The 23632-nt window shown below is 28.9% G+C and overlaps 2 protein-coding genes across 3 annotated transcripts in view; both read right to left on the bottom strand.

The window, feature by feature from the left end:
- LOC106678867 (protein spitz) overlaps positions 1-4683 on the bottom strand; it is a 108118-nt gene extending 103435 nt beyond the window's left edge. The window contains exon 1 of one of the 2 annotated variants that reach the window (XM_067046747.1): positions 4320-4683. In XM_067046747.1, the coding sequence (XP_066902848.1) occupies positions 4320-4407 (88 nt within the window). In that variant the 5' untranslated portion in view covers positions 4408-4683. The remainder of the gene's footprint in view (positions 1-4319) is intronic. The other variant, XM_067046748.1, reaches the window with a different exon arrangement.
- Positions 4684-7101: 2418 nt separating this feature from the next.
- LOC106678866 (UBX domain-containing protein 6) overlaps positions 7102-23632 on the bottom strand; it is a 99742-nt gene continuing 83211 nt past the window's right edge. The window contains exon 4 of the transcript XR_010843239.1: positions 7102-7237. The gene's annotated coding sequence lies outside the window, so the exon portion shown is untranslated. The remainder of the gene's footprint in view (positions 7238-23632) is intronic.

Here is a 23632-nt window from a genome sequence, read left to right as displayed (position 1 = left end):
TTTTGAAATATTCATATTATATAGATATAGGAAGCTACAGCGTTCATATTTATATATACAAAATAAAAACGTACTTTTTGACTTAGAATGTATAATTTTTGAAAACCTTACTAAGTTTTCTTTCGTGAAAGAAATGAGATCTAGTTACGATGTGTCACAGTTTCAAATACTGAAAGGTTTATTTTTGGACCTTTGGGAATCCCGGCACTCGAAAGTTCGAAAGAGAATTTTCTCCGAACGTCTTTTGCTTTTACTTGTACCAGTATAGTGCCAAAGTGAGGTGTAGTTGCGACACTATTTGTAATAATGTGTCACTCATTACACCTAAGATTAGAACACTGAGTCATATTTCTGCCTTTATTTGGTTATTTTACAAGAGACTAGAAGATACGAGTAAAAAAAAAAAAGTATTCGGAACTTTAAAAAATGGACTGGTTCGAATAGGTAGACAATCAACTTTAACTTGGAGAAATATAGTCTAAATATAAATAAATATTCACAAGAACGAAGCCTATCTAAGAAATACACTATGAAACCAAATAAATAAAAACCAAAATCAATCATACCGTTAAAGTAAATAACATAATAAAAAAATTAAGTAGTGTATAATTAAAGAGAAAGTCATTATTATATGCATAAAAACTCTTCCTATATCATCTATGACATTATAATATAATAGCATTTATGTACTTACAAGAATATACAAGAAATATTTGAAAAAGTATTACAAATAGACACATTCCAAAGCGTATACGTTCTATTGTTTTGGCCTTGCTCTAAAAGGCAGCAATTTCAGTAACAAGAACACAATTTTTTGGAGTTTAAAAAAAATATAATAATAGGATTGTATTTAGTATAAATATTAATTAGCGAAAATAGAAAATTATTGCATTAAATAATGTTAAAATGATTTAAAACAACTGCCCATGTCTTAGAGAGAACGATCATACTTATCCTTTTTTTAAAATTTATTTTTATTAATTTAATTTTGCTACCATTTATTAGATTGTTGAAAAGGTATCTTTTCAAATAGCTTAATTCTAATATAACGTAAACACCATAAAGCTTTTGTATGTATACCCATACCTACAAATTTTATATTCTTTGATTTTAGGAGAGAGAAAAATTAAATAAATCAGACATTGAATTATATCCAGCTGGTTGATTTATTTAATAAAACTTAATTATACACCATTACGAATTATACTTTAATTAAGAGCTAGCAAAATTGAGTTTTAATATAACAATAAAATCTTTGGACTAGATACCATTTTCTGAAACGTAAAATTTTTTAGAGAATATTTAATTAAGGGGGTAAAATGAGTGAATTACAATTATTAATAACTCACATATTTATTTATACATACATATTATATATTTATTTTACAATAATAAGTTTGGTATAGATATCACATTAAAAATTAAAATTTATATATTGGTATATAATTAATCAGAAGTTGTCATATATATAGAAGTATATTAAATAGTACAGTATTAAGTTAATTAGCTAAAAAGGTATAAATATATACTTAATTTAAACCTCAGGGTAGTATAACGTAAAAATATAGTTATGGATCGCATACTTTTAAATTCAAATAATTAAATTCAGTTGATATGTAAGATAGTTTAAATACTTTTATATACTCCGCAGATTTGACGTTTTTGTAAAACTGTTACATTAAATTTTAATCAACATTCCAGAGGAAGAAAAAAAAAATAAACAAGGTAGAATCATTTTTAACAGAATTAAACTTAAAATTTATTTATTTATTTTTTTTTAAGCTCATCATAGAAAAGTGTAATCCAAAAAAGTTTACAACGTTTGGTGTACTGATTTATCAAATAAATTAATTGAATTATTAGAACAAATACAATTTTTAATTTTCATCATTTCTTTGGCTTTTCATTTTAATGTAATTTATATGATCTTAATACTGGAACAAGTTCTCATTACTGAGTAGGGGGAGGCCTCCAATGGGTGACTGATGGTCGATAAAACTTTTTTAACTTTTCCAGCTAAAACAAATGGACTCACAAATCAACATTGCAGTTGGTCCCACAGGCTTGCTGAAGTTCAAGTGACGTTCAATAAAGTTTACAAGTGTCACAACAAATGTTGTAAAATTAAGTTTTACGAAGGAGGATGATTCAACAGGAAAATTTAGACGGGTACACGATGCCGAATCAACTAATAATTAAGGTTTAATAATCACGACAAATAAAATGGTAATGTATATTTGTAAGAACGGATAAAGAACTGATCATTAATAGGATAATCAGGATTGAAATTCCAGATGGTCAACCGAAACGTAGATGGGAGGATTGTTGAAGGTCCGAATTAAGTACTTGAGTTTTGATAAAATTCAGAGAAGGGAGTGTTAAAGGCAAACTGCTTATTATAATAATTATCCTAATTTCTTACTATTTTATTTATTAAGAAAAATGTGATATTGAATTATTACTGATAACGATAATTAAATATTAAATACTGAATAACTTACTGCTACTAGAGGAACAATTTAATAGACTAGCGAAAATAATATTTCTAAAAATAAACCATTAAAATTACCAATCCTTTTAGGGAATTCTTTCTTCTTAGAAAAAATAAAAATAATAGAAGAATACATATTTAAAAATTCTTCCTAACATACATTCCATTTTACCGCAGTGGTACAAAACAACTATTTTTTTTTATCAACTATTATCAGACGTTTAAGTCCGATAAAATAAAAATTTAAAACAAAAACCCATAAGCACTTTTATATTATTCATATGAATGAAAGATAATTGTTTTAAATTATTTTTACGAAATATGAGACATGTATAAACATAAATTGAAGTGATTTTAAAAATAAACTGCAATATTTTACGACTAACATCAATCAAGGAAATCATGGTTACATTTTGCGGGAAACTTCAGGGATTTTTCCCATGAGATTATGGAAAAAAAATCCTATAAATATTGAGAAAAAAAATATATAGTCAAGAAAAATTGAACGGCTGTTAATATGGACCTATTGAGAGACTATAGTTTTTATATCTATCAATGAATTTAATTTGATTTTTTTAAATAAATATATACATAAACAAAAAAAGTACAGGTAAAATAAAACTACAAGTAACATAGAATATTAATACCCGTTATGGGGCCACGTGTTGAATGATCGTCATGCTCCAGATGACCTCACCAAACATTTTAAAATAAATGAAATTTTACCCATTCATTCACATAAACCTACCTTTATTAATTATTATTATTTTACCTTTATTATAATGAAAGTTATACTATCATTCATTAATAAAAACATTCTTCTAATTTTAAAATTAATTACTAATTTAGATAAAATTAATAGAATGAGAATTGATCTAGTTTTATTTATTATTAATAATAATAATATAAAATCAATATAATAATAAAAATAAATGTATGAGTACAAAAGGAAGGTGACGTTCTGTTTGTTTCTCTGAAGACCGAAACATTTAAATGCTCTGACATCAAAAGAATTACCGCATATTTTAGCAAGAAATACTGACATCAAAGACGGGTGGAACTTTACTATTGGTGGGGGAGGGGGGGGGAGGTAATTTATAAATTTTTCAACGCCTGTCCAGCTAGAAAAATAATAAATTAAAACTGTACCTTTTAATGATTATTTCAGATAAGAAATATTAAGAGACCAGGAAAAAGTATTTATTATATTTCAGTTATTATTTAATAAATGATATACATACATTATATATACATAAATGTGCAAAAAATGAAACACAATATGTTTTAAAAATAGAAGAAAAAGATTTTTTTTTTTTTAAAACTGATTACTGGTGTCAACTCCTATCTTTGAAATTAGCTAATGATAAAAAATATTTATTATTTGTTGATATACACATTAAATTTATTATATGGTTAGTCCAAAGGATTTAACAAATTTCTTACATAAAACAGACAAGAAAATTAATAGTCAAATTTAAAATAAAGTTGGCAAATGAGAAATAAACTAATTAAAAAGTTAAAATAGGGTAATATAATTTTAGATTCATAGTTATCAGTGTTATTAATCGAGTATAAAAATTAAATATAAATAACAAGTTATTTTGATTAATATTAAATAGATTAATTCTCTTTGTCGTTATCAGAACGAGTTGACATATATTTTACAATACTTTGACAAGTCAGCTGAAGAAAATCGTGTATGGAAAGCACACGACCATTTTTTGTAATAATGAGAATTATATTATAAAATCTTAAAATACTAAAAAATTAATACAACTTATAAATACAAATACTTATAATGAATAAATATAAAGATATGATAACTCACCAGAAAATCTTGCTAAAAATCTATAAAAACTAGTCATAAGTCCTTCAATGTAAGTCCTTCCGACCCACATGACAGCACTGAATATCATCGGGCCTGCCGAGTGGTCGGATATACGATCCACGACCAAAATTCAATTTCGAACAAAACAAACTATAAAACAAAACAACTATGTCACCTCCAAAGCGCACATTTTATTTCTCACTGATCACAGAACACGGACGGTAAATAAATACATGTATATCGATAATGGATTGACAAATGATAACATGATCCGTAGAGCGCGATGCTATTTCACATAGCGACATGACAGACAGTTACAGAGTGACACATACCTACTCACTGGCCTGGTCGGGCGACGACTGGGGGTTTCGGGTGGGGAGTGTCGGCTCGTCGAGTACGAGTTATGCCGGAACCACCCGAGCTCTCCCCTCCACTATCCTAGTAGTACAGGTTAAAATTAAAAGGATGTTAAATTAAACTTTTCATATTAAAAAATCCATACAAATCTATTCATCCTTTGGTTATAGACTAATTTACCATTCATAATTTACAACCTCAAGTTTATTACACCAATCCATAAAGCAAAATTCCCAATCCACATGGAGACGATCGGAATTAAGTAAGCATTCATGTATATAACCCATCATTTATATCATGTATGATATGAATACGGTTATAAAAAATATATTTTGAATTTGATTAAAAGTTTCTAATTTAAAAATAATAATGAAACAAAACTGTTTTCTGTCAACCAGATACGGTGCCGGTCAGTGATTAAAAAAATAAAATATAAACAAACGATAAGCGATTGATAAGGCATATGGTAATTTCACAATAAGTTGTACTAACTATAACTTAGATTAAAGTATAAAATCTAAAAAAATATTTAAATACTCATTTAATTTACTAAATGTATTATAATGTACAGTTGTAAATAGCAATAAATAAATATTAAAAAAATTAAAAATCTTCATTTCACAGTTTGAAATTGGTCCTTATAGCATCTGTTAAATTGATTGGCTAACCACAACCACAACACTACAACGAATCAATATTATTTTTAAAATTGATTTATTTATTATCACTAACCTATTTTTTTTTTTTTTTTTTTTTGGAATATAAAACACGATCTGCTGATTCCATGATTCTGCATTGGGACGAAGCCACTAAAAACTAATTTCTTATTTAATCAGCACTGAATTTTAAAAATAATAATATACATTATTTATTCTAGAACAAGTCTTACATAAAACGGGCATTGAATGGCTTAAAATAAAATAGAATGTAATAAATAAATTTTAAAAAAGGACAATAAGAACAGATAGAAAAATTCAATAATGTTTATATAAGAAGATGAAGTTTAAATGAAAATCAAAAACGTTCAATAATAGTCTGTATAAAATGTAAAAAAAGAAAATAAATAAAAAAGAAACACATAAAATAAAATCATCTAACATATTATAAATCATAGAATAACTAACTACTAATACTATAAAATTGAAAATGAAAATAAAACAAAAAATGAACCCTACGATAATTATCAAGAAAAGGAAATTATAATTATGAGAGATAGTTGACCGTGGATGACTTATACGGGGAGAAGATGGTTGGGGGTTGCGGTCAAAATAAAACACAAATAAGTTGAAATAACTTATTTAATCGTGCCAACGTTTCGGCCAGAATTTCTAGCCTTCATCAGGGCTAAGAACAGAACAAGATAACAACCAATGAATACAGAAAATAATTGAATGAGTAGTTAAAATAACATAATAAAATAAAAATGAAGTTATATAATGCAAAGAAATATGAATATATTAGTTATTAATAATTTAAAAATTAAAATTATAGAAAGAAAAAGAAAATTGAGAGAAAGAAAATATATGTAATCATAGTAATATATAAAGATAACAAAAGAAATGAATAGGAAAAAAAATTTTTGAAAACAACAATAATAATATAAGGTGAACATAACTAATAACGTGAGTGAGGGAAATTGAGAAATGAAGGGGGGGGGGAGGTAAAATAAAGATAGGGAAAAAGTTTATATTCTTTATATAAACTTATAAGATATATAAAAATGTTTATATTTTATTTTTTATTTTCTGTATTCATTGGTTGTTATCTTGTTCTCTTCTTAGCCCTGATGAAGGCTAGAAATTCTAGCCGAAACGTTGGCACGATTAAATAAGTTACATCAACTTATATGTTTTTATTTTGACTGCACCCCCGACCATCTTCTCCTTGTAATAGAAAATTATGTTTATAAACATTTTTACAATTTTAAATGAAAATCAGAAAAAAAAATGAAAAAAGAAAAAGATTTAAATGGCAAAAAAAAAAAAAAATAAATCCTCTAACAAATCATAATGTATCTTTTAATAATGATAAAATATAAATTAAAATACATATAAATATTTTTAAATAAATTTTACATATTTCCTTTTTAGTATTTTGGATTTTTTAGTATTTAAGAAGCTCACAAGTCACAAAGTATGTTTTTTCAATTGAAAAAAAAAATCCGACAGAAATTCAAAGAAATCAGGAATTTCTGTTACCTTAAATATTTTAGTGAGCCATTAGATATATATTTTTACCGGAGATTCGAAACAGTTTTAATAACATTCCAGTAGTATTTATAAAACCAAAGAAAAGAAATTAATCAGAAGAAATGTTTACAGGGCGCCCCCCGCAACGCTGGACCTGAAATAGCTTTGACCAATAGGTAGGAAGGGGTTGACCAGATTGGCTAGATTTGGTTACCTTCATTCTCGACACACCTCCGCACAACTTTAACCGTCAGTTGTACTGCGTCATCAGAAGTAACAGTTCCCAAAATACCACTTCTGGTTCTTGGCAGAATGGTTCAGAGGTGAATCACGATGAGCCAATCTGGGCCAAAAGCAAACAGGAAATGAAAACTGCACACAGGAATAAATTTAAAGGAAAATTAGTCCATTGGGAAAACTAAAATAATGACTAAGACTATTGTTGGGAAATTAAACATATATTTAAAAATACTAGCTGAGGGAAATTCCAAAATATCAACTGAAATCATAAAATGATGATTTTGGCTTAGTTACATGGCTAGATTTAGAAGTTCTAACTCTTTAATACCGAGCCTCAGTCAGTAAATAGCAGAGTAAGTTCGATTTCCAAAACATCTCAGGATAAGTGAGCAGTTGAATCAAGTAGAAACAGATTATCTGTAGAAACAGGTAAGTAGGTACAGACAACTTACATACAGATTGCGCTGAGGATTCGTATAAGGGCTCTGAACTTATAGTGCAAGGGCCCAAGAGCAGAAACAACACAGTTATTCACCACAATTTTTTATTACTTTGATAAAAATTAAGTATAATTACAAGTCAAAAGTGATAGGTCTGCCAAGTATAGGTAGGGGAAATAAAAAATTGCGGCTGTTTCAAAACGTAAACAAAAAATTAACTTTTCATTCGGAGCTCAATATCTTTAAACTATCAACAAAACTAGAAAACCTAATATAACATCAATTAAAGTAGAATAAATTTGCTAAAATGAGCCCTAATAGAGCTATTAATGTTCAATATTTCTCGAGATATAGCTTTTCAAAAAGCAATATTTCATAAAAATGTTGTACAGAACGTACTGAAAGATAAGTGGTAAGTTAATATATATTTTGAGAAATCTATATCTCCAAAACCATTCGACGTACACTTGTTTATTAGCACTCAAATTAAAGCTTGTTTTATGGACTATATAGTAATTTATGAAGTTTATCTTCCTATGAGTAGTAAATATTATAGTAGTTCTAATATAGGTAAAACATTAAAAATGCCTAATACATTACTTATTACATTAATTAGATAAATATATAATTATAAGAGTTTTCAACTTCCACCAACACGTTTCCGTGTTTAGTATGATAGCCACTAACTTTTAAAACTTTAACAGATGTATGTTCTATGGGCAGGATTTTATGCATCGAGTACTATCTGGTTTAAAATTCTGCCTTATCCGGAATATCCTTGATCACATTCTTCCGAATAAACGGGGTTCAACTATATACATTTATTAGTTGCGGATGTGCCCTAGAAAGGTAGAGGAAGATATTGGAGTGATGGTCTTTACTTGATGGGCAGTTACATAAAGTTCCGTAATGCAATTAACAAGACGACTAACCTCAGAGAGAGAAAGCTGCTTGTACTAATAGATCTCTCAAGAGTATTGGCCACAGAGTAATTGAGTAGTGGACTAACTGATACCTATAAAGGACAACCTATAAAGTAGTGGAAATTTATGCATAAATAGTTTTATACAAACATAGATTCGAAAAAGAAAAATATAAGTCATAGATATTGCAAAAAAAAAATTTGAGCAGGAATATTAATTTATGAACGTACACATTATGACGTTAGACGAATAAAAAAATCATGGAGGAAATTAATAAAAAAAAAATATATATTAAAAAAATTCTTATTTCTATTAAATAATAATACTAATTAGCCTTCCTTTTCCCTGGGTTAATAATCAACGCTTAAATATTTCAGAATTTATCACTAAAATTAATAATTATTATTTAACATAACTTCAAAAATGATTAACGTAACGAGACTTAATTTAATCTAATTCAAACCAGAATTCTCAAGCAATTTCAGTAGTACAGAAAATGAAACTTTGATGATATTTAATGGATTTTAAGACGAAGTCAGGAAAATTTTTACTTATACTTTTATTTTTATTTAATATTGATTTTTTTTTTATTTCTTTGGTTCCATAAAAGAGATTAAAATCGTAATTTTCTACTCAAATAATTTTATACTCAATTCATAACTTAACGATAAAACATCGCCCCAATTAAGAAAAAAAAAAGAAAAGAAGAACGTAAAATAATTGTTAAACAAAATTCTAAAAGTAAGCTCTAAGTAGCAATTAACAATAAAATTAAGGTTACATAATAAATTATCCAGTAAAAACCCACCTTTCTAAAGTTCTATAGTTCAATAAATTGTAATAAAAATTATTTAAATCGAAAACTACCTAAGAAAGTATAAATTAATGAATGAAGGCAGTTTTAAATACTAATTTTTTTTTTTTACGATTTAGAGCTTAGAATTAAAATATCATAGAGTATCCCATTTCAATTCATCTCTCAATTTCGGTGAGACATCCCTCATATTGTACATCTTAAAACAAAATACTCCAGAAAATTTTGTCTTTAATAATAAATTATACGAAAATAAATATCAAGGTAAATGTATCACTTTTGCCATTATTTTAAAAATTCCCTAGTTCAGAGTTTCTTTTAGAAATATCTCTGGAATTAAGAAAGTCTTAGATTGTTTTTATTGCCTAGTAAAGAAATATTCTCCATATTGACATGGCATTCAACATAATCAGATAAAAGGTAAGTTTTGTAAATTTTTTTTTTAGAGAGTTTGCATACTTTTTAATATAATTAGGAAGTTTTAATTTCTAGATTTAGATTCTATTCTAAATTTAGATGTCTACTACTGGCGCAAAAATATCAGTTTAATTCGGAAAAAAATTATAATATTTTATATCTAAAGTAAATATTTGCTCTGAGCTCTACAATAGAGGTATATCCTTTCTTTCTTTTTTTTTTTTTTTTGTTAAAGTGCCTACTACTACTAGACTGATACAAGTAAAAAAAATGGACTATTAGGATTGTAAACAGAAAAAAGAAAAAGTATTTGTGGGAACATAGTGGGCAGATCTTAGTGGGAAGCGGTGTGGGCACAACCGACAACCAAATAGAGAAGACAAACCATAATTAGTAAGATTCGAAGTCACTGTTCTAAAGTCAATATAAACCGGACACGATGGCAGATTGCGATATCAATAAATTTTTTATTCTGAATTCCTGATTGCGAAATATATATATATTTATTTAATTGTGGGAGTATTAAAGGCCAATGGTAAGGCACTGTCCTACTAACTCCAGGGACCTGGATTGGAATCCGACTGTGGCAGATATTTTCAGGAGCCATCCGGAGTCCTCTTCCCAGCCTCGTTAAGTAAGTACCCTTAATAGGGAATAAATCTGGAGGTCGGGCCTGATCAAATCACCTTATTGCACAGCCGTTGGTCTAGCAACAGTACTTCTTTACAAATTACTACACCCCAGACCCTTCATGGGTTGTAGCAGTGCAGATTTAATCTTTTTAAATATATAAATATATTTATTTATTGAATTAATTATATGTATTATTTATTTAGATATATTTATATCTTTAATTTTAATGCTCCCTCATTTTATTGTTTTCTTCATATAAGATATTATTTATTTATTTAATACCAGATCGGCCTGGTGGGTAATGTATATGTATATATATTTTTTTTTGAACAATCGATTATGGGGGGATAGTCTCGTACAAGAGACACCCCTCACGATATACATTATTATAAATGAAACAAAAAATTAAGATAAAATAAATATATTAAAATAATAATTCTTAATAAACGATAAAAGTAAAGTTAATAACAAAAACAACATTGATGGGTTTATAAAAATAATTGACTCCTAATGAAAAAAAAAGAAAGTGAATTTAAGAAAAAGATGAAGAGAAAAAAAAAAGGAATTCAGATAATATAACATTTTAGAGTGGCAATAACTGAAAAATATAGAATTTATAACAGGATGTCCTGGAGCAGCCTGAGCTTCAGTCTTCGGGTTGAGGTTGTGTTTCCCAAGTTGGACACTGCTCCTTTAACTGTAGATAAATGAGAGTGGACTTTCATGGACCTTCTTTTGACGTAATCTTCTATTGTCCCTATTTGTAATTATCGATGCAATTGGTTAAACATAAGATATCATGTTACATTGTGTACATATTATAATTGTAGTATATATTGTATACTTATATTTTTTATGTATGCATTTTTTTTTATATACTGCATTATTATTTTTAATCAAATTCACTCCATACTTCTTATGAATTCATCAGCTCATTACATACTCCACGTAAGTCATTTCATATATTTTATTATCATTTTAGTATTTTTTATCTAGTTGAATTTTTATTAATAAAATTATTAGTTTCATCGCTAGAAATTAATTTATATTGAACAATTTTGGCTTATAAACCATAGCAAACTCCACAGCGCCCTTCAATCAAAAGTATAATTAATTAACCGGCAAAAACATGTTGCCATCTGGTCGGACCACTTCCTATGTTCTGTTCCCAATAAATAAAAAAATATAAAAGACAACATAGCAAACAATAAAACATCATTATTAAGACTAGGCAGTCGTCATAAGGAGCCCAATCCATGATTTATAGTAAAAAATATAAAATATGTTCAGTTGTGGAATGATTTTTCACTTAACAACATAGACGATAATAAAGTGATTCTCTGGTATTGAGTAATTCTTCCAAAGTACTACTTCTATAACTCATACTTGTAAGGTTCTAATATACTCATAACATAATGTCCTGAGTACTTCTTAAGGAGTACTAGTAGAGTACTAATACTAAAGTACTTCCTGTACTTATAGGTATGAGCAATTGATTACGTAGTAAGAATTCATTCGAGAATTTTTGCATTAGTCAACCTCACTTCAAATTTTATCTGAAAGTATCCCTAATTATGTACCAACTAAAATATTTAATTGATATATTCATGAGTTAATAACGTAAATATAGATCGATAAATAACAAAAACTATTAGAATTTCGTTCGCCAATACGTATGTTCTCTTCGATGTCAAATGAGTTTTATCGCGATAACAGTTTACATAAAAGGAAGTCTGATGCGTCTATCGGATTCAACGTTGGTTTTTAACACATTAGGGGTATTCATGATATTGTGTTAAATGTAAAATGTTTTACCATGTTAAATGTTATAAGTATAGCATTGTGAGCAGCCCTATTTAAAGTCATGTTAAATGTATAAGAGCTCATAGCGGATTTTCTGAGCAACTTATTTAGTAACCTTTCCTGCCAAAACTTCATGTTATTGTTTACTTCTAAGTTTTGATTACAGTAATTTATTACAACATGCCTAAAATAAGTAAAAACTAGAAGTGTAAAAGTTTGGCTACTGATAGTATTTTTTTAAAAAGTCCAAAACACAAGACAAAAGAAAAAACAAAACAAAATACAAATTACGAGTAAGTAACCTAATACGACAACAAATAAAACGGTGACAAGCTCAGCTGTTCTGTTTCGTGACGTCTTCTCCATTTGACAGACCTAGTAACAGACTCTCAGCTATGGTACATGTTATATTGTTTTAACATGGCAAAAGAAGGAAATATTTCTCCATTTAACATAAGTTTTTTCCATTTAACACGGTGATACATTGGTGACACACTGATAGAGTTTTTAAAAACACATTAAATACTTAAAGATATATAAGATAAATTAAAAAACGTGAATTCATATTGTTCGACAATTGGACAATGAGTAATTTTAAAAAAACTCTGGCATGTCAGTAAATAACTACTCGAGTCAAGTTACACTAAACTGACGTTCCTATAGTTTAAATGTTGCTTTTAAGTTTTCTTTTTGGAGTTGAGAAGTCAAATTCCCTGACCTAAAAAAGAAAATGCCCATTTACATACAAAAGTGGAGGTGAAATATTAGGCCCACAAGAATGTCAATTCTTCCATAACTACCCAAACCCACTAGTTTCTAACCTTGCATACTCTTCCATTCCTGACCATCCTCCGAGGCGCCCGAAAAGAAGATGGCTACGAGACCTGTTAACGTCATTAGAGTGGTAGCAATGGGTAGTTTCTCAACGCGCCTGTATCGCGCTTGTATACCATTATAAACAAAAATCAAATTTATTGGATGTATATATATGAAAAAAAAATTTGAAATTTCAAGCTAAAATTACATACATTGTTACGTCAGTTTTAATTAAAAACAAATATTAACATAAAAAACCTAAAAAATCTTTTACCACACCTATGTAGTTCAGTAATTCTGACTTGTATCTAGACAATACTAATACAGAAGCACAATGAGGGTTATTATCTGAAAACTATACATATTTTATGTAATATATATATTTCAATATCATAGATAATCAAATAGTCTAAAAGAATAAGAAAATAATTATCTAAATCGGATCAGTATTAAGGAATATACAGCTGTCACCATTAATATTACTATAGTTGCAGGTCTTGTCATTTCATCTATATATTAATCGATATCAAAGTTTCAAAGGTGCTCAATTTATGTATATACAAAATCCACACAAAATATCCTCAAAAAAGCAAAAATAGGGTCTGGTAGCTAATAATAAATACAAAAACATAAGATAGTTCACGAGAAAGTGCCGGCAAAGATAACTGCTCTAGAGAGTTAGGGTGTGCTCGGGGGAAGAGGCTCTGATGCAACCAATTATTTAGCACGGAAAAAGGCAGGCGCTTTCTAATTGGCTGCCGAGCGGAACGGGTACATACCTCTACCAATAATAATCAACACACCTACACCTAATGAGCCAAATAAAGCACCATCGATCTAAGTACTAGAGCTAAAGGCTTAATGACTAAATAGTACCACAACTTCTTGTTTCCTTCCGCTACCAACCCTCCTCGTAACCTTCGGGAAAACCAAATACGAGTAACGGCGAAAGTTTGGTAATAACTAAATAAAGAAACAACCAAACGGAACCAAACAATAAATCATAAACAATAAAGGAACATTCAACATATTAGCTGATGAGAAAAGAGCTACTAAAATCTATCAAATGGTGCCAAAACTGGAGGATTAAAATTAATTTCAATAAATCCCACCAAATCACATTTACCTTACCCTTCATCGTAAACCCTTGACCTCTTGCCCTACAGTATCTTTTAATAATACCCCACTCATTCCTGTGATCCGTTACTTAGGACATCTGGACAAATGACAGACATGGAATCCTCGTACAAGACTAAAAAGACAAGAAACTGTTCGTCGATTCCGACTATTACAACATTTACTAGACAAACGGTCTAAATTGCCAATCCATTACAAAAGACTGATCTACATGACATACGGAGTTGAGGTTTGGGGCTCCACTAAACCATCAAATTCCTCCCGAATCCAATCCTTACGGTCCAAAATCCTTCGTAAAATCCTTAATGCTTCTTACTTTGTCACAAATCGTCATCCATCAGGACTTCAATGTTCTAAATTTTGCCGATTTGGCCAGAACCAGATACCAATCCTTCCATAATAAACTTCTCAACCACCCAAATCCACTTGTTTCTAACCTGGCCTCTCCTTCATTACCTAATGATCCTCCTAGGCGTCTGAAAAGAAGATGGCCTCGAGATCTTCACCTCCAGATATGTTATTGGAGTTCTATCAATGTATAGATTCTCCACATGTTTGTATCAAGTCACTATGTCACCTACAGCAAATTTACTTGTATATATTTTCATACAGTTGTAAATAATAATAAATAAATTATAAAAAATAAAAATCAGGCATTTCAAGAATATATTTAACGAACTAGATCATGAAGGGCGCCCACTCGCACTGATCGGCATGAATGAACGGATTCATGAATAAAGAAATTGTAAAATGCTTTGAAAATCAAATGAAGAAATAAGGAATTATAATAAATCATGATGACTTTTGGTAGGCGCTGCCTTTGACGACCACGCGAATATCTCATGTTTAATCTGAAATCGTTTTTATCGTCAATGTAATGTTTCTGTAAACGGTACAGTAGAGCCCCTACACCGGATCCGTTTTTAAGTTATCTAATAGAAAAATCACAATTAGACCGTTAATAATTTTAACAATGGGTAAAATAATCAAGAGTGACAGAATGACAAGGAATGGGTTTTGAAAAACGTTCTTAGGATGGGACTCTCCAAATAAAATCATTTCTGTTATTTTAAACCGTGATTTCTCTTCTACTAAAAATTATTCTGGATTTCATCTTAACATCTTAATAAAAAAAAAATTTATTTGGAATTCCTTTATTTATATTCTTATATTGTTATCTGTAATACCGTTAAAATATAGAAAATTCGCTTTCAAAATAAATTCTATTAAACTAAATATAAATTTCTAAATTAATTAAATTTGCAAAAACTCTATATAATATAATAATCCGTAAGATATAAAAATCAAATTTAATAATGTAGAATATAATCATTCAAACGGTGTAAAAAAAATCCATAAAGAAATAAGTGAAGTTTTCACTTATTACTAGAGTATAAACTGGGGAAAATATTTACCATACCAGTTATATCTGAAGCCATGAAATTATTATTTATCGTGTTCTGAACTAATGATAAATGTAATGGCGATAACTTGACTTGTTTGTAAGAATAGTGTATTTAGCTCAATAACAATAACTTATAAATTTAAAAAGAAAACATTTCTTGATAGTATAAAAATTTTAAGAAAACTTTTTTATTAAACAATCTGTTCCATATTTGTTCGTGTTTTGCACATTTATTTTCCAAAGAAATTCTTTGAATATTGTGAAAACTATTTGCCATTTACACCTTTGCCACAACTGACCCGAGAAGTATGTACCATAGAGATCCTTTTAAAAAACATTTCAGAGAAGAATCAATGTTATTGCAAAATCTCTTATCATTATGTAATAAAATCCTTCGTAAATAAATGCTCCTTACTTTGTCACAAATAAAATCATAAATAAAGACCTTAATGTTCCCTATGTAACCGATCTAGCCCGAATAAACCCCCTTTCATTATAAACTCCCTAACCACTCAAACCCCCTAGTTTCTAACCTTGCATCCTCTCCCATTCCTGACAATCCTCCCAGGCGCCTGAAAAGAAGATGGCCACGAGACCAGCTAATGTAAAATGTCATTAGAGTGCTATCAATGGGTAGGGTAGTTGCTCTACACGCCTGTAACACTCCATTTTAACTAAGACCATATTTACTAAATGTATTATGTAATATACAGTTGTAAATTTCAATAAAGTTATTATAAAAAAAAATCATTACGTAATAGGCATCAGATCCTCTAAATCATGAAGAGAAGGAAGGGAAGGGAAGTACAATTAAAATTATTGTCTAATAAATCAGAAAAAAAAATCATGCAATGCATTTTTAAAACGCAGTTACTGCTGTTGCAGCAAACCGTCAGCGTGTGAACGGATTTAAACGTGACCGCAACTTCACTACTGCTACATGCACAGTCAAATACCACGCCATATCTAGTGTGGTCATATTTTCACTATATTAAATACTATCATAACGGAAAATATATAGTATTAAAATTTTCAGTGGCTGCGATAGTTACAGCCATTACAATAAAGTGTTACTGATTTTAATGTAGCTTCTTTGCAGTTACACATACTGACCACTATCACATTAGACCTAGAATCATAATACGTTCAAGAAAGTAAAAACTGTCATGACGGTAACTAATATGAAGTTAATGCGACAGTTACTACCGTGGCAGTAAAGTAACACTCGGCAAACGGGTTTTAATGTGTAAGTAGCTTCCCTGCAGCTACCGCATACTACACCTATCACATAAGACCTAGAGTCACAATAATGTAACAATAGTAAATAATGTTATACATTTTATGCCATGTCAGTGCTGCAATTGTAAAGTATTTTTGTGTAAGATTGCGTTTTTATTTCTTTAAAAATTCTCTTAATTCAGTATAAAATATTTAATGGTTTTCAAGATAAAATAAATAATTTCGCTTTACTTTCAGAAAAAAAATTGAGGACACGAAGTAGAAATCGGAAATGAGTAATTTTAAAAAAACATAAACAAGCAAACTTTTAGAACCTCACCAAACTTTCCAGGTCTAATAAAATTTAAAATTTTTCAATTTTCAAGTTTCAATAATAAATGCTTCTATAGAATGAGTTAATTGACCTATTTATAATTAAATTGTTTCTTTGAAGGCGAGCAAGCTTGAAACGCTAAGAGTAATGGCTATTACATAGGGAAAAACCACAAATGGGTGGTCCCAAAACGTTTCTCGGAAAAGTTAATTGAACATATCCAAAACCATATTAAGTACAATGCTTTTAAAAAAATAAAAAGCGTTTCATAGAACTTTGCAATTGTGCTTGTGCAGAACCATGACATATTTGATAATTACACGCGTCTAGGACTTCTTTGCGAAGTCAGATTGTGAGTAACAGGATGATGACGAGTCCATGTATGCATCTGTTAAACATTTTGGTGCGGTGTTACGCAAAATGTTATATACGTACCCAAATTTTGTGTAAATTGGTGATGTGTTGAAGTTATCACTATATTTGTAATTCTCGGGAAAAAAATAATGACACGCTCCATATTATAAAAATATTGATTGGGCGCCAAAATAAATTAACAAAATATAGATTTTTCTTTATTTGTTCAAAAACGTTGATTTTGGGAAAACAGTATATCGAGTATTATTGAACTTAAACAGCTCTATTAGATTACACATTTTAGCAGATTTACTTTACTTCAAATGATACCCTCTTTTGTGTTATAGGTAGTTTTGAAGATATGGAGCTCCGAATGAAACATTAATTTTTTGTAACGTTTAGAAACAGCCGGCGTATTTCATTCTTCCCAACTAAGGTTGGCAGAGCCATTAACTAGTAACTATATATAATTTTTATTAAAAATATCAACAATTGGGGTGAAATAACTTATTTCTCCTGCCCTTTGAGACATTGGACTGAGAGTTTTTGTGACGTTTTGAAACAGTTAAAATGAATCCAACTAAGGCTAATTATTTATTAATAGTTAATACGTTGATTAATTGATATATGATAAAATATATCCCAAAAACTACACGACATAAAAATCTCTGCCGGCACTCAAATTAGACCCAGTTTAAAATACTTCTAACCTTGCTTCCTCTTCCATTCCTGACAATCTTCCGAGGCACCTGGAAAGAAGATGGCCTCGAGATCTTCTCAAGGTCATCTTCTTTTCACTAACACATTTTATATGGAATATTTTTTTAAAAAATTATATCTCGGGAACTATTCACGTAAATAGCTTTTATTTAATTTTAGCAAATTTACTCTTCTGTAAATGATGATTCATTAGGTTTTTAGTGTTTAGGAAGTTTTAAAGATACGAAGTTCTGAATGAAAAATTATGTTTTTGTAACAATTTGATAACCACCGCAATTTTTCATTTTTCCCAACTATTTGGCAGTCAACTATTTGTCAGTTAAATTAATAACTAACTATAGTTTTCATTAAAGTCATCAAGAACTGGGGTGAAACAAATTATTTCCCCTCCTCTGAAAATTTTGAACTATTTTTAATATGAAAAATATTCCGGCGGCTACATAGGAAACGACCATATAAAATATTAAAATGTAAATATATTTTCTGAAAAATATTAAAATATTATGCAGTGATATTTATTTTTTACAATGTTAACAAAGAACTATCCAATGAACTTACCTAAAAATCGCAAATAAACTAAGCAGTACGCTCAAACATACACAGGGAGTCAACTCCTAGCCAAAAGTGTGAACATGTTAGCTATCGTTTGAACTTGCCCCTTCCTCACTATTTTAACTAAGACATTTAAAGCCTAAAATATATGGAATGCCAGGAATGCTATTGGTGTTGAAGAGTTACCTGAAGAAGCGTGCCCTTGCATAAACAGAAACCTCCCCTAAGACCCCGTACGCATTTACTCCTCATGAACTGACTACAAACGATACCGCTCTATCCCAGGAATTCCAAAGGAGTTTCCAAGAGTCGGTCTAGAAATCGTAAAAGAGACCCTGTGGAAGTGGCACCATTTCAAAAATTGTTTAAAATTAAACAATTAGATTATTTGATAATAAAAATAAGATTTTTTTTAAAAAGTCTCTTTATTAATTATACAGTTTGCCATAAGTCTATAACAAATATACGCAACATGTTGAGGTAGAAACTCCTTCTGGATGACACAGTGAGAATATCTGAATCTCCTTGTTAGGTATACATATTAAATAAAATAAGAAACATTTAAAAAAAAAATCTACACAATAAGTAGGAAAGGTAATTAAAAAAAATAAACATAAATCATAAGTAGTGAAAAAATGAATACAGAAGGTTCACAAATAAAATATAAACAATAAACAAGTTTTATACAGTTCAGTTTTGTCCAAGTTTTATCAATTAAAATATCTTTGGTGAGTTTGTGGGCCTATCTATTATTAAAGCATCTAATTATGCTGAAGATAAATGAAGTGAAGTAATTAGATGAATTAATAATAAGTTTTAGAATAAAAAATAAATCTGTACAACACCAACCAATTAAGAGTCGTGGATGGAGTACTTTGGAAGGAAGTACTGTTATAAACCAATGGATGTGCGAGGAGGTGATTTAAATACCTAATTAAAAGCCATGTTGAGCAATGAGCCACCCCACTCGCCATGTTTTAGAATAATTTTCAAAACATCTCATTCAAACGTTTTAGGGGTTAACTAATGGTGAGTACAACAAACAAGAAAAACATTTTTTTGTAATATTGTAGCTCTATTTTTTTAAGAAAAAGTTTTGATAAAAAATAACTTAGACTTACTGGTGGTCTAGATTTCAATGGCTTTGAAGACATTGACACGTTTAAATCAAGACCGATAAATTATAGTTTAATTTTTTGGTAGAAATAATTAGTATTTGGAATTTTTTGTAACATATTTTGCTGAAAATTAAAAAAATAATTTTCCATTATTTTATTATTTAAAACCTTCTTTTGCGTGATCTAACTTCTCACCCTAAACTAAAACATGAAATGATTTTTTAATCAGACTTAAAAATCATGAATCTATAAAAATTTACACCCTTTATTAATTACATTGATGTACATAGGCCCAAAAACACCATTGATGTGGTTGCCTTTAATTAATTTAAAGAAAAAATATTTTTATCTAAATTTCAAGGTTTTACAGCACAAATTATCATTAAAACATTTTTTTTTTCTAAATATATTCCTTCAAATGAAAAATATCTGAGATACCTCCTTAAATCAGAAAAACCTTGATACCATTAAAAAAAAATCAAATAAATGATTCATTCTAGTATTTATGAAATCAGAAAATTTATATAAGTAGTCTACAAAATAATGGATGGTTAAGAAATGTTGTCAGAATGAGGTGTTGATTTTTATTTTTTTAATAGAATAACAATTTTATTATTGTTTTTATTTATTATAATATTTTTTTTTAAAAAAGAGAAATCACAGATTAAAGGGTGATAAATAGTTTTTATATTTATATTAAAAAAATTATTCACAGACTACATGAATAATTAACGATACTTAATTGCATCATATACTTGTTTTAGACATAAAAATATAGATTAATTGTTATATTGTTTACGAAAAGATATATTCTACTGCCTGAAATTTTAAATCCTTTACAAAGAAAATAAATAAATAAACTTATGTTTTGTGCATTTTATAGCTGTGATTAAAATCGTATTCCACATAATTTTAAAATGCTTAAGATCCATTTCTATAGTCAACAAAAAATCACTATTCCATATTAAACGAGAAAGGACCACTAAAAAGGTAGTACTAAGTTTAAAAAGAATTTTTTTTGTGAGGGGGGGGGAGTAATTTCAAGTAGTTAATCATTCTTAACCGCCAGATCTTTCGTTGAATTGTTCTGTAAAGCACCTGAGACCACCCAAGCAAATACCAAGTAACAAAAGAGGTGGGAACGCACAGCATGAGAAGTTACGACAATGGTAACAGAGAAATCGGGAAACGATTTGCGAAACACCGAAAACTTCTACTTTACTAGAAGTGGACAATTTGCGGCGAACAAAAAAAAGAGGAATCCAAAAATTCTCGGCCCAGTCACGTACAACTGCAACTAATAAAGCCTTTTTTTTCCCCTTTAACATTCTTTCGTGCCCGACATTTTTTTTTTCTTTTTAAAGTCTCACTTAAACGCGAGCATTCTTTATGTAACCTTTCACCTATCCCATTCCATAATTAAATACAACTAAGAATAAGAAAAAAAATCCTTATCTAAAAAAAACTGCCGTTTTTTCTTCATTCAATCGAAAATAACAACTTTTGTAAAATAAATTGTCATTATTGTTTTTTATTCTATAACTATCGATAACAAATCAATTAAAACAGGTGGAAAGTTATATTGTTTAAAAAATAATTCTTTTAGATATTGAAAATAAGGAATTAGCTAAGTTAAGGAAAGGCTGTGAATGAACATGGGCCCTGACATCACAGGTTTTAATCCTATCATACACGTTTTATTCTATTTCTTTCTCATATAATTATTTGATACTAATATTTAATAATTAAAACAATATTATTTTTATAATTGTCAAAAGATTTCCAGGGTTATTGACTTCTTATAAAAATAAAAAATACTGCCTTGAGCGATACGTAGATAAAAACTAAGGGTTTGTCTCCAATAAGGGCTCATTGTACTATAGGCCCATTTCTCCGAAAATGTTTTAGTCTTAATACAAACGTTTTAATTTATTCCCTTATCAAATAATTGTTTGAAACTAATATTTAATAATTAAAATTATATATATATTTAAATTGTCATGATTTTTTTTTTCAGGGATATTGACTTTTTATCAATGCCCCTTAAAATAGAATAACTATTGCAAATACAAAAAAAAAATCCCTTGAGAGTAAAAATTGAGGGTTTGCCTGCAATAAGAGCTCATGGTACCATAGGCCCTTTTCTCTAAAAATATTTTAATCCATTTCTTTTATATAATTATTTGACAAGGACAAAACGACAAGAAACTGCTCATAGATTCCGATTGCTATAACACTTACTTGACAAACGCTCTAAACTTTCCATTCACTACACAAAATTAGTATACACTACGATAATCAGACCAATTTGGACATATGGAATTGAGCTCTGGGGCTCCACCAAACCATCAAATTCCTCCCGCATCCCATCTTTACAATCCAAAATCCTACGTAAAATCATTGATGCTCCTTATTACGTTACAAATTAACTCATTCACAAAGATCTTAATATCCCATTCGTTGCAGAATTGGCCCAAAACAGATATGCGTCTTTTCATTCCAAACTCCTTACCCATCCTAACCCATTAATTCTTAATCTTTCATCCTTAACAGTCCCTGATAATCCTGCGAGGCGTCTGAAAAGAAGATGTCCACGGGACCTTCTAATTTAAATTAATGTTTGAAGTACCACCGATGGGTGGGGTGGTTCCTTCCTAAGATTTTCAAGTGTATATAAAACATATTTACTTATTGTATTATTTTGTACAGTTGTAAATTACATTAAATAAATTTTTTAAAAAAATAATAATTAAAATAATATATTTTTTTATTGTTGCAAGATTTTTAAGGTTTATTGAATTTTAATAAATTCCCCTTTTAAATAAGATAAAGTCACTTTATTTACATTTTTTAAAACTTTTTATTTGGAGTTTTAAAATATTTTGCAAAATTATTCAAAATGTAGATTAAAAACTATTTTTTTTTTTCTTAATAGGCAAAGTTGGATTCGATGCCTTTCGTATTTAAATGCCTCATATAAAAATATTATTAAAAAAAATCATAAAAATATTGTGTTTTTTTTCAACATTTTTAAAAATTGTTTTAATAGGAATTTAATAAGTTAGAAAATTATTTTTAAAAGACAAAAAAAAGCTATAGAGATAGAGGGATGGGACTTTAAGATGAGATTTAAAGGAGAAGCTCTGAGTCCATTGGCCCATTGGACAGTTCCCACGGTGACTATTCGTCACGGTTTTAAACCCAAAACTCCCCCGGCTCAAAGAAATCTCTTCCAATGCTCTTTTATCTTCATTTCATTCTTCACTCAGCCAGAAGAGAAATAGAAGAGCAAATTGTCCCCGCGGGAGTAGAACCTAGTGCTGTTTTATTAGTGCTAATCGCGGTTCTCTTTATGTCAGGGACCATGTGACTTTTTTAATGGAGAAAAAGGATCATCCCGACTTTAGGAAAACTCAAGACTGATTAGTTTATAAAGTCTTTTCAGACTCTTAAATACAAATCTTCATATAAATAAGAATTATAATTTAATAAATAACTCAAATACTATCCAATTATAGTCTCAAAATTTTATTTCTTTTATTCGTCCAACGTTTTTTGGCCAATCCGGCCATCTTCAGGGACATCTACTCAATACTACTTTGCAAACATATAATTTAAAACAACTCTAAAACTTCATTCAGGCTCTTCTGCCCAGGTCAAAACATTTATATCTAATTAGTTAATTATCCATTAAAAACACAGTCAAAAATTATTTCTTTGCAAACACTATTAATAGACATTTATCACAACCATGCTTGTAACCTTCCTCTAGAGAGGAAGAAAAACATAAATAAAAAATTATTTATATTTGATAATAAATTATTATTTATTATTCAATTATCA

Source organism: Halyomorpha halys, unplaced genomic scaffold (genome assembly GCF_000696795.3).
Source record: "Halyomorpha halys isolate HHAL.00 unplaced genomic scaffold, Hhal_1.1 Scaffold164.1, whole genome shotgun sequence".
Classification (NCBI taxonomy): Eukaryota; Metazoa; Arthropoda; class Insecta; order Hemiptera; family Pentatomidae; genus Halyomorpha; species Halyomorpha halys.
Note: the sequence above shows the minus strand (reverse complement) of the source record. Positions and strands in the feature narration are given on the sequence as shown.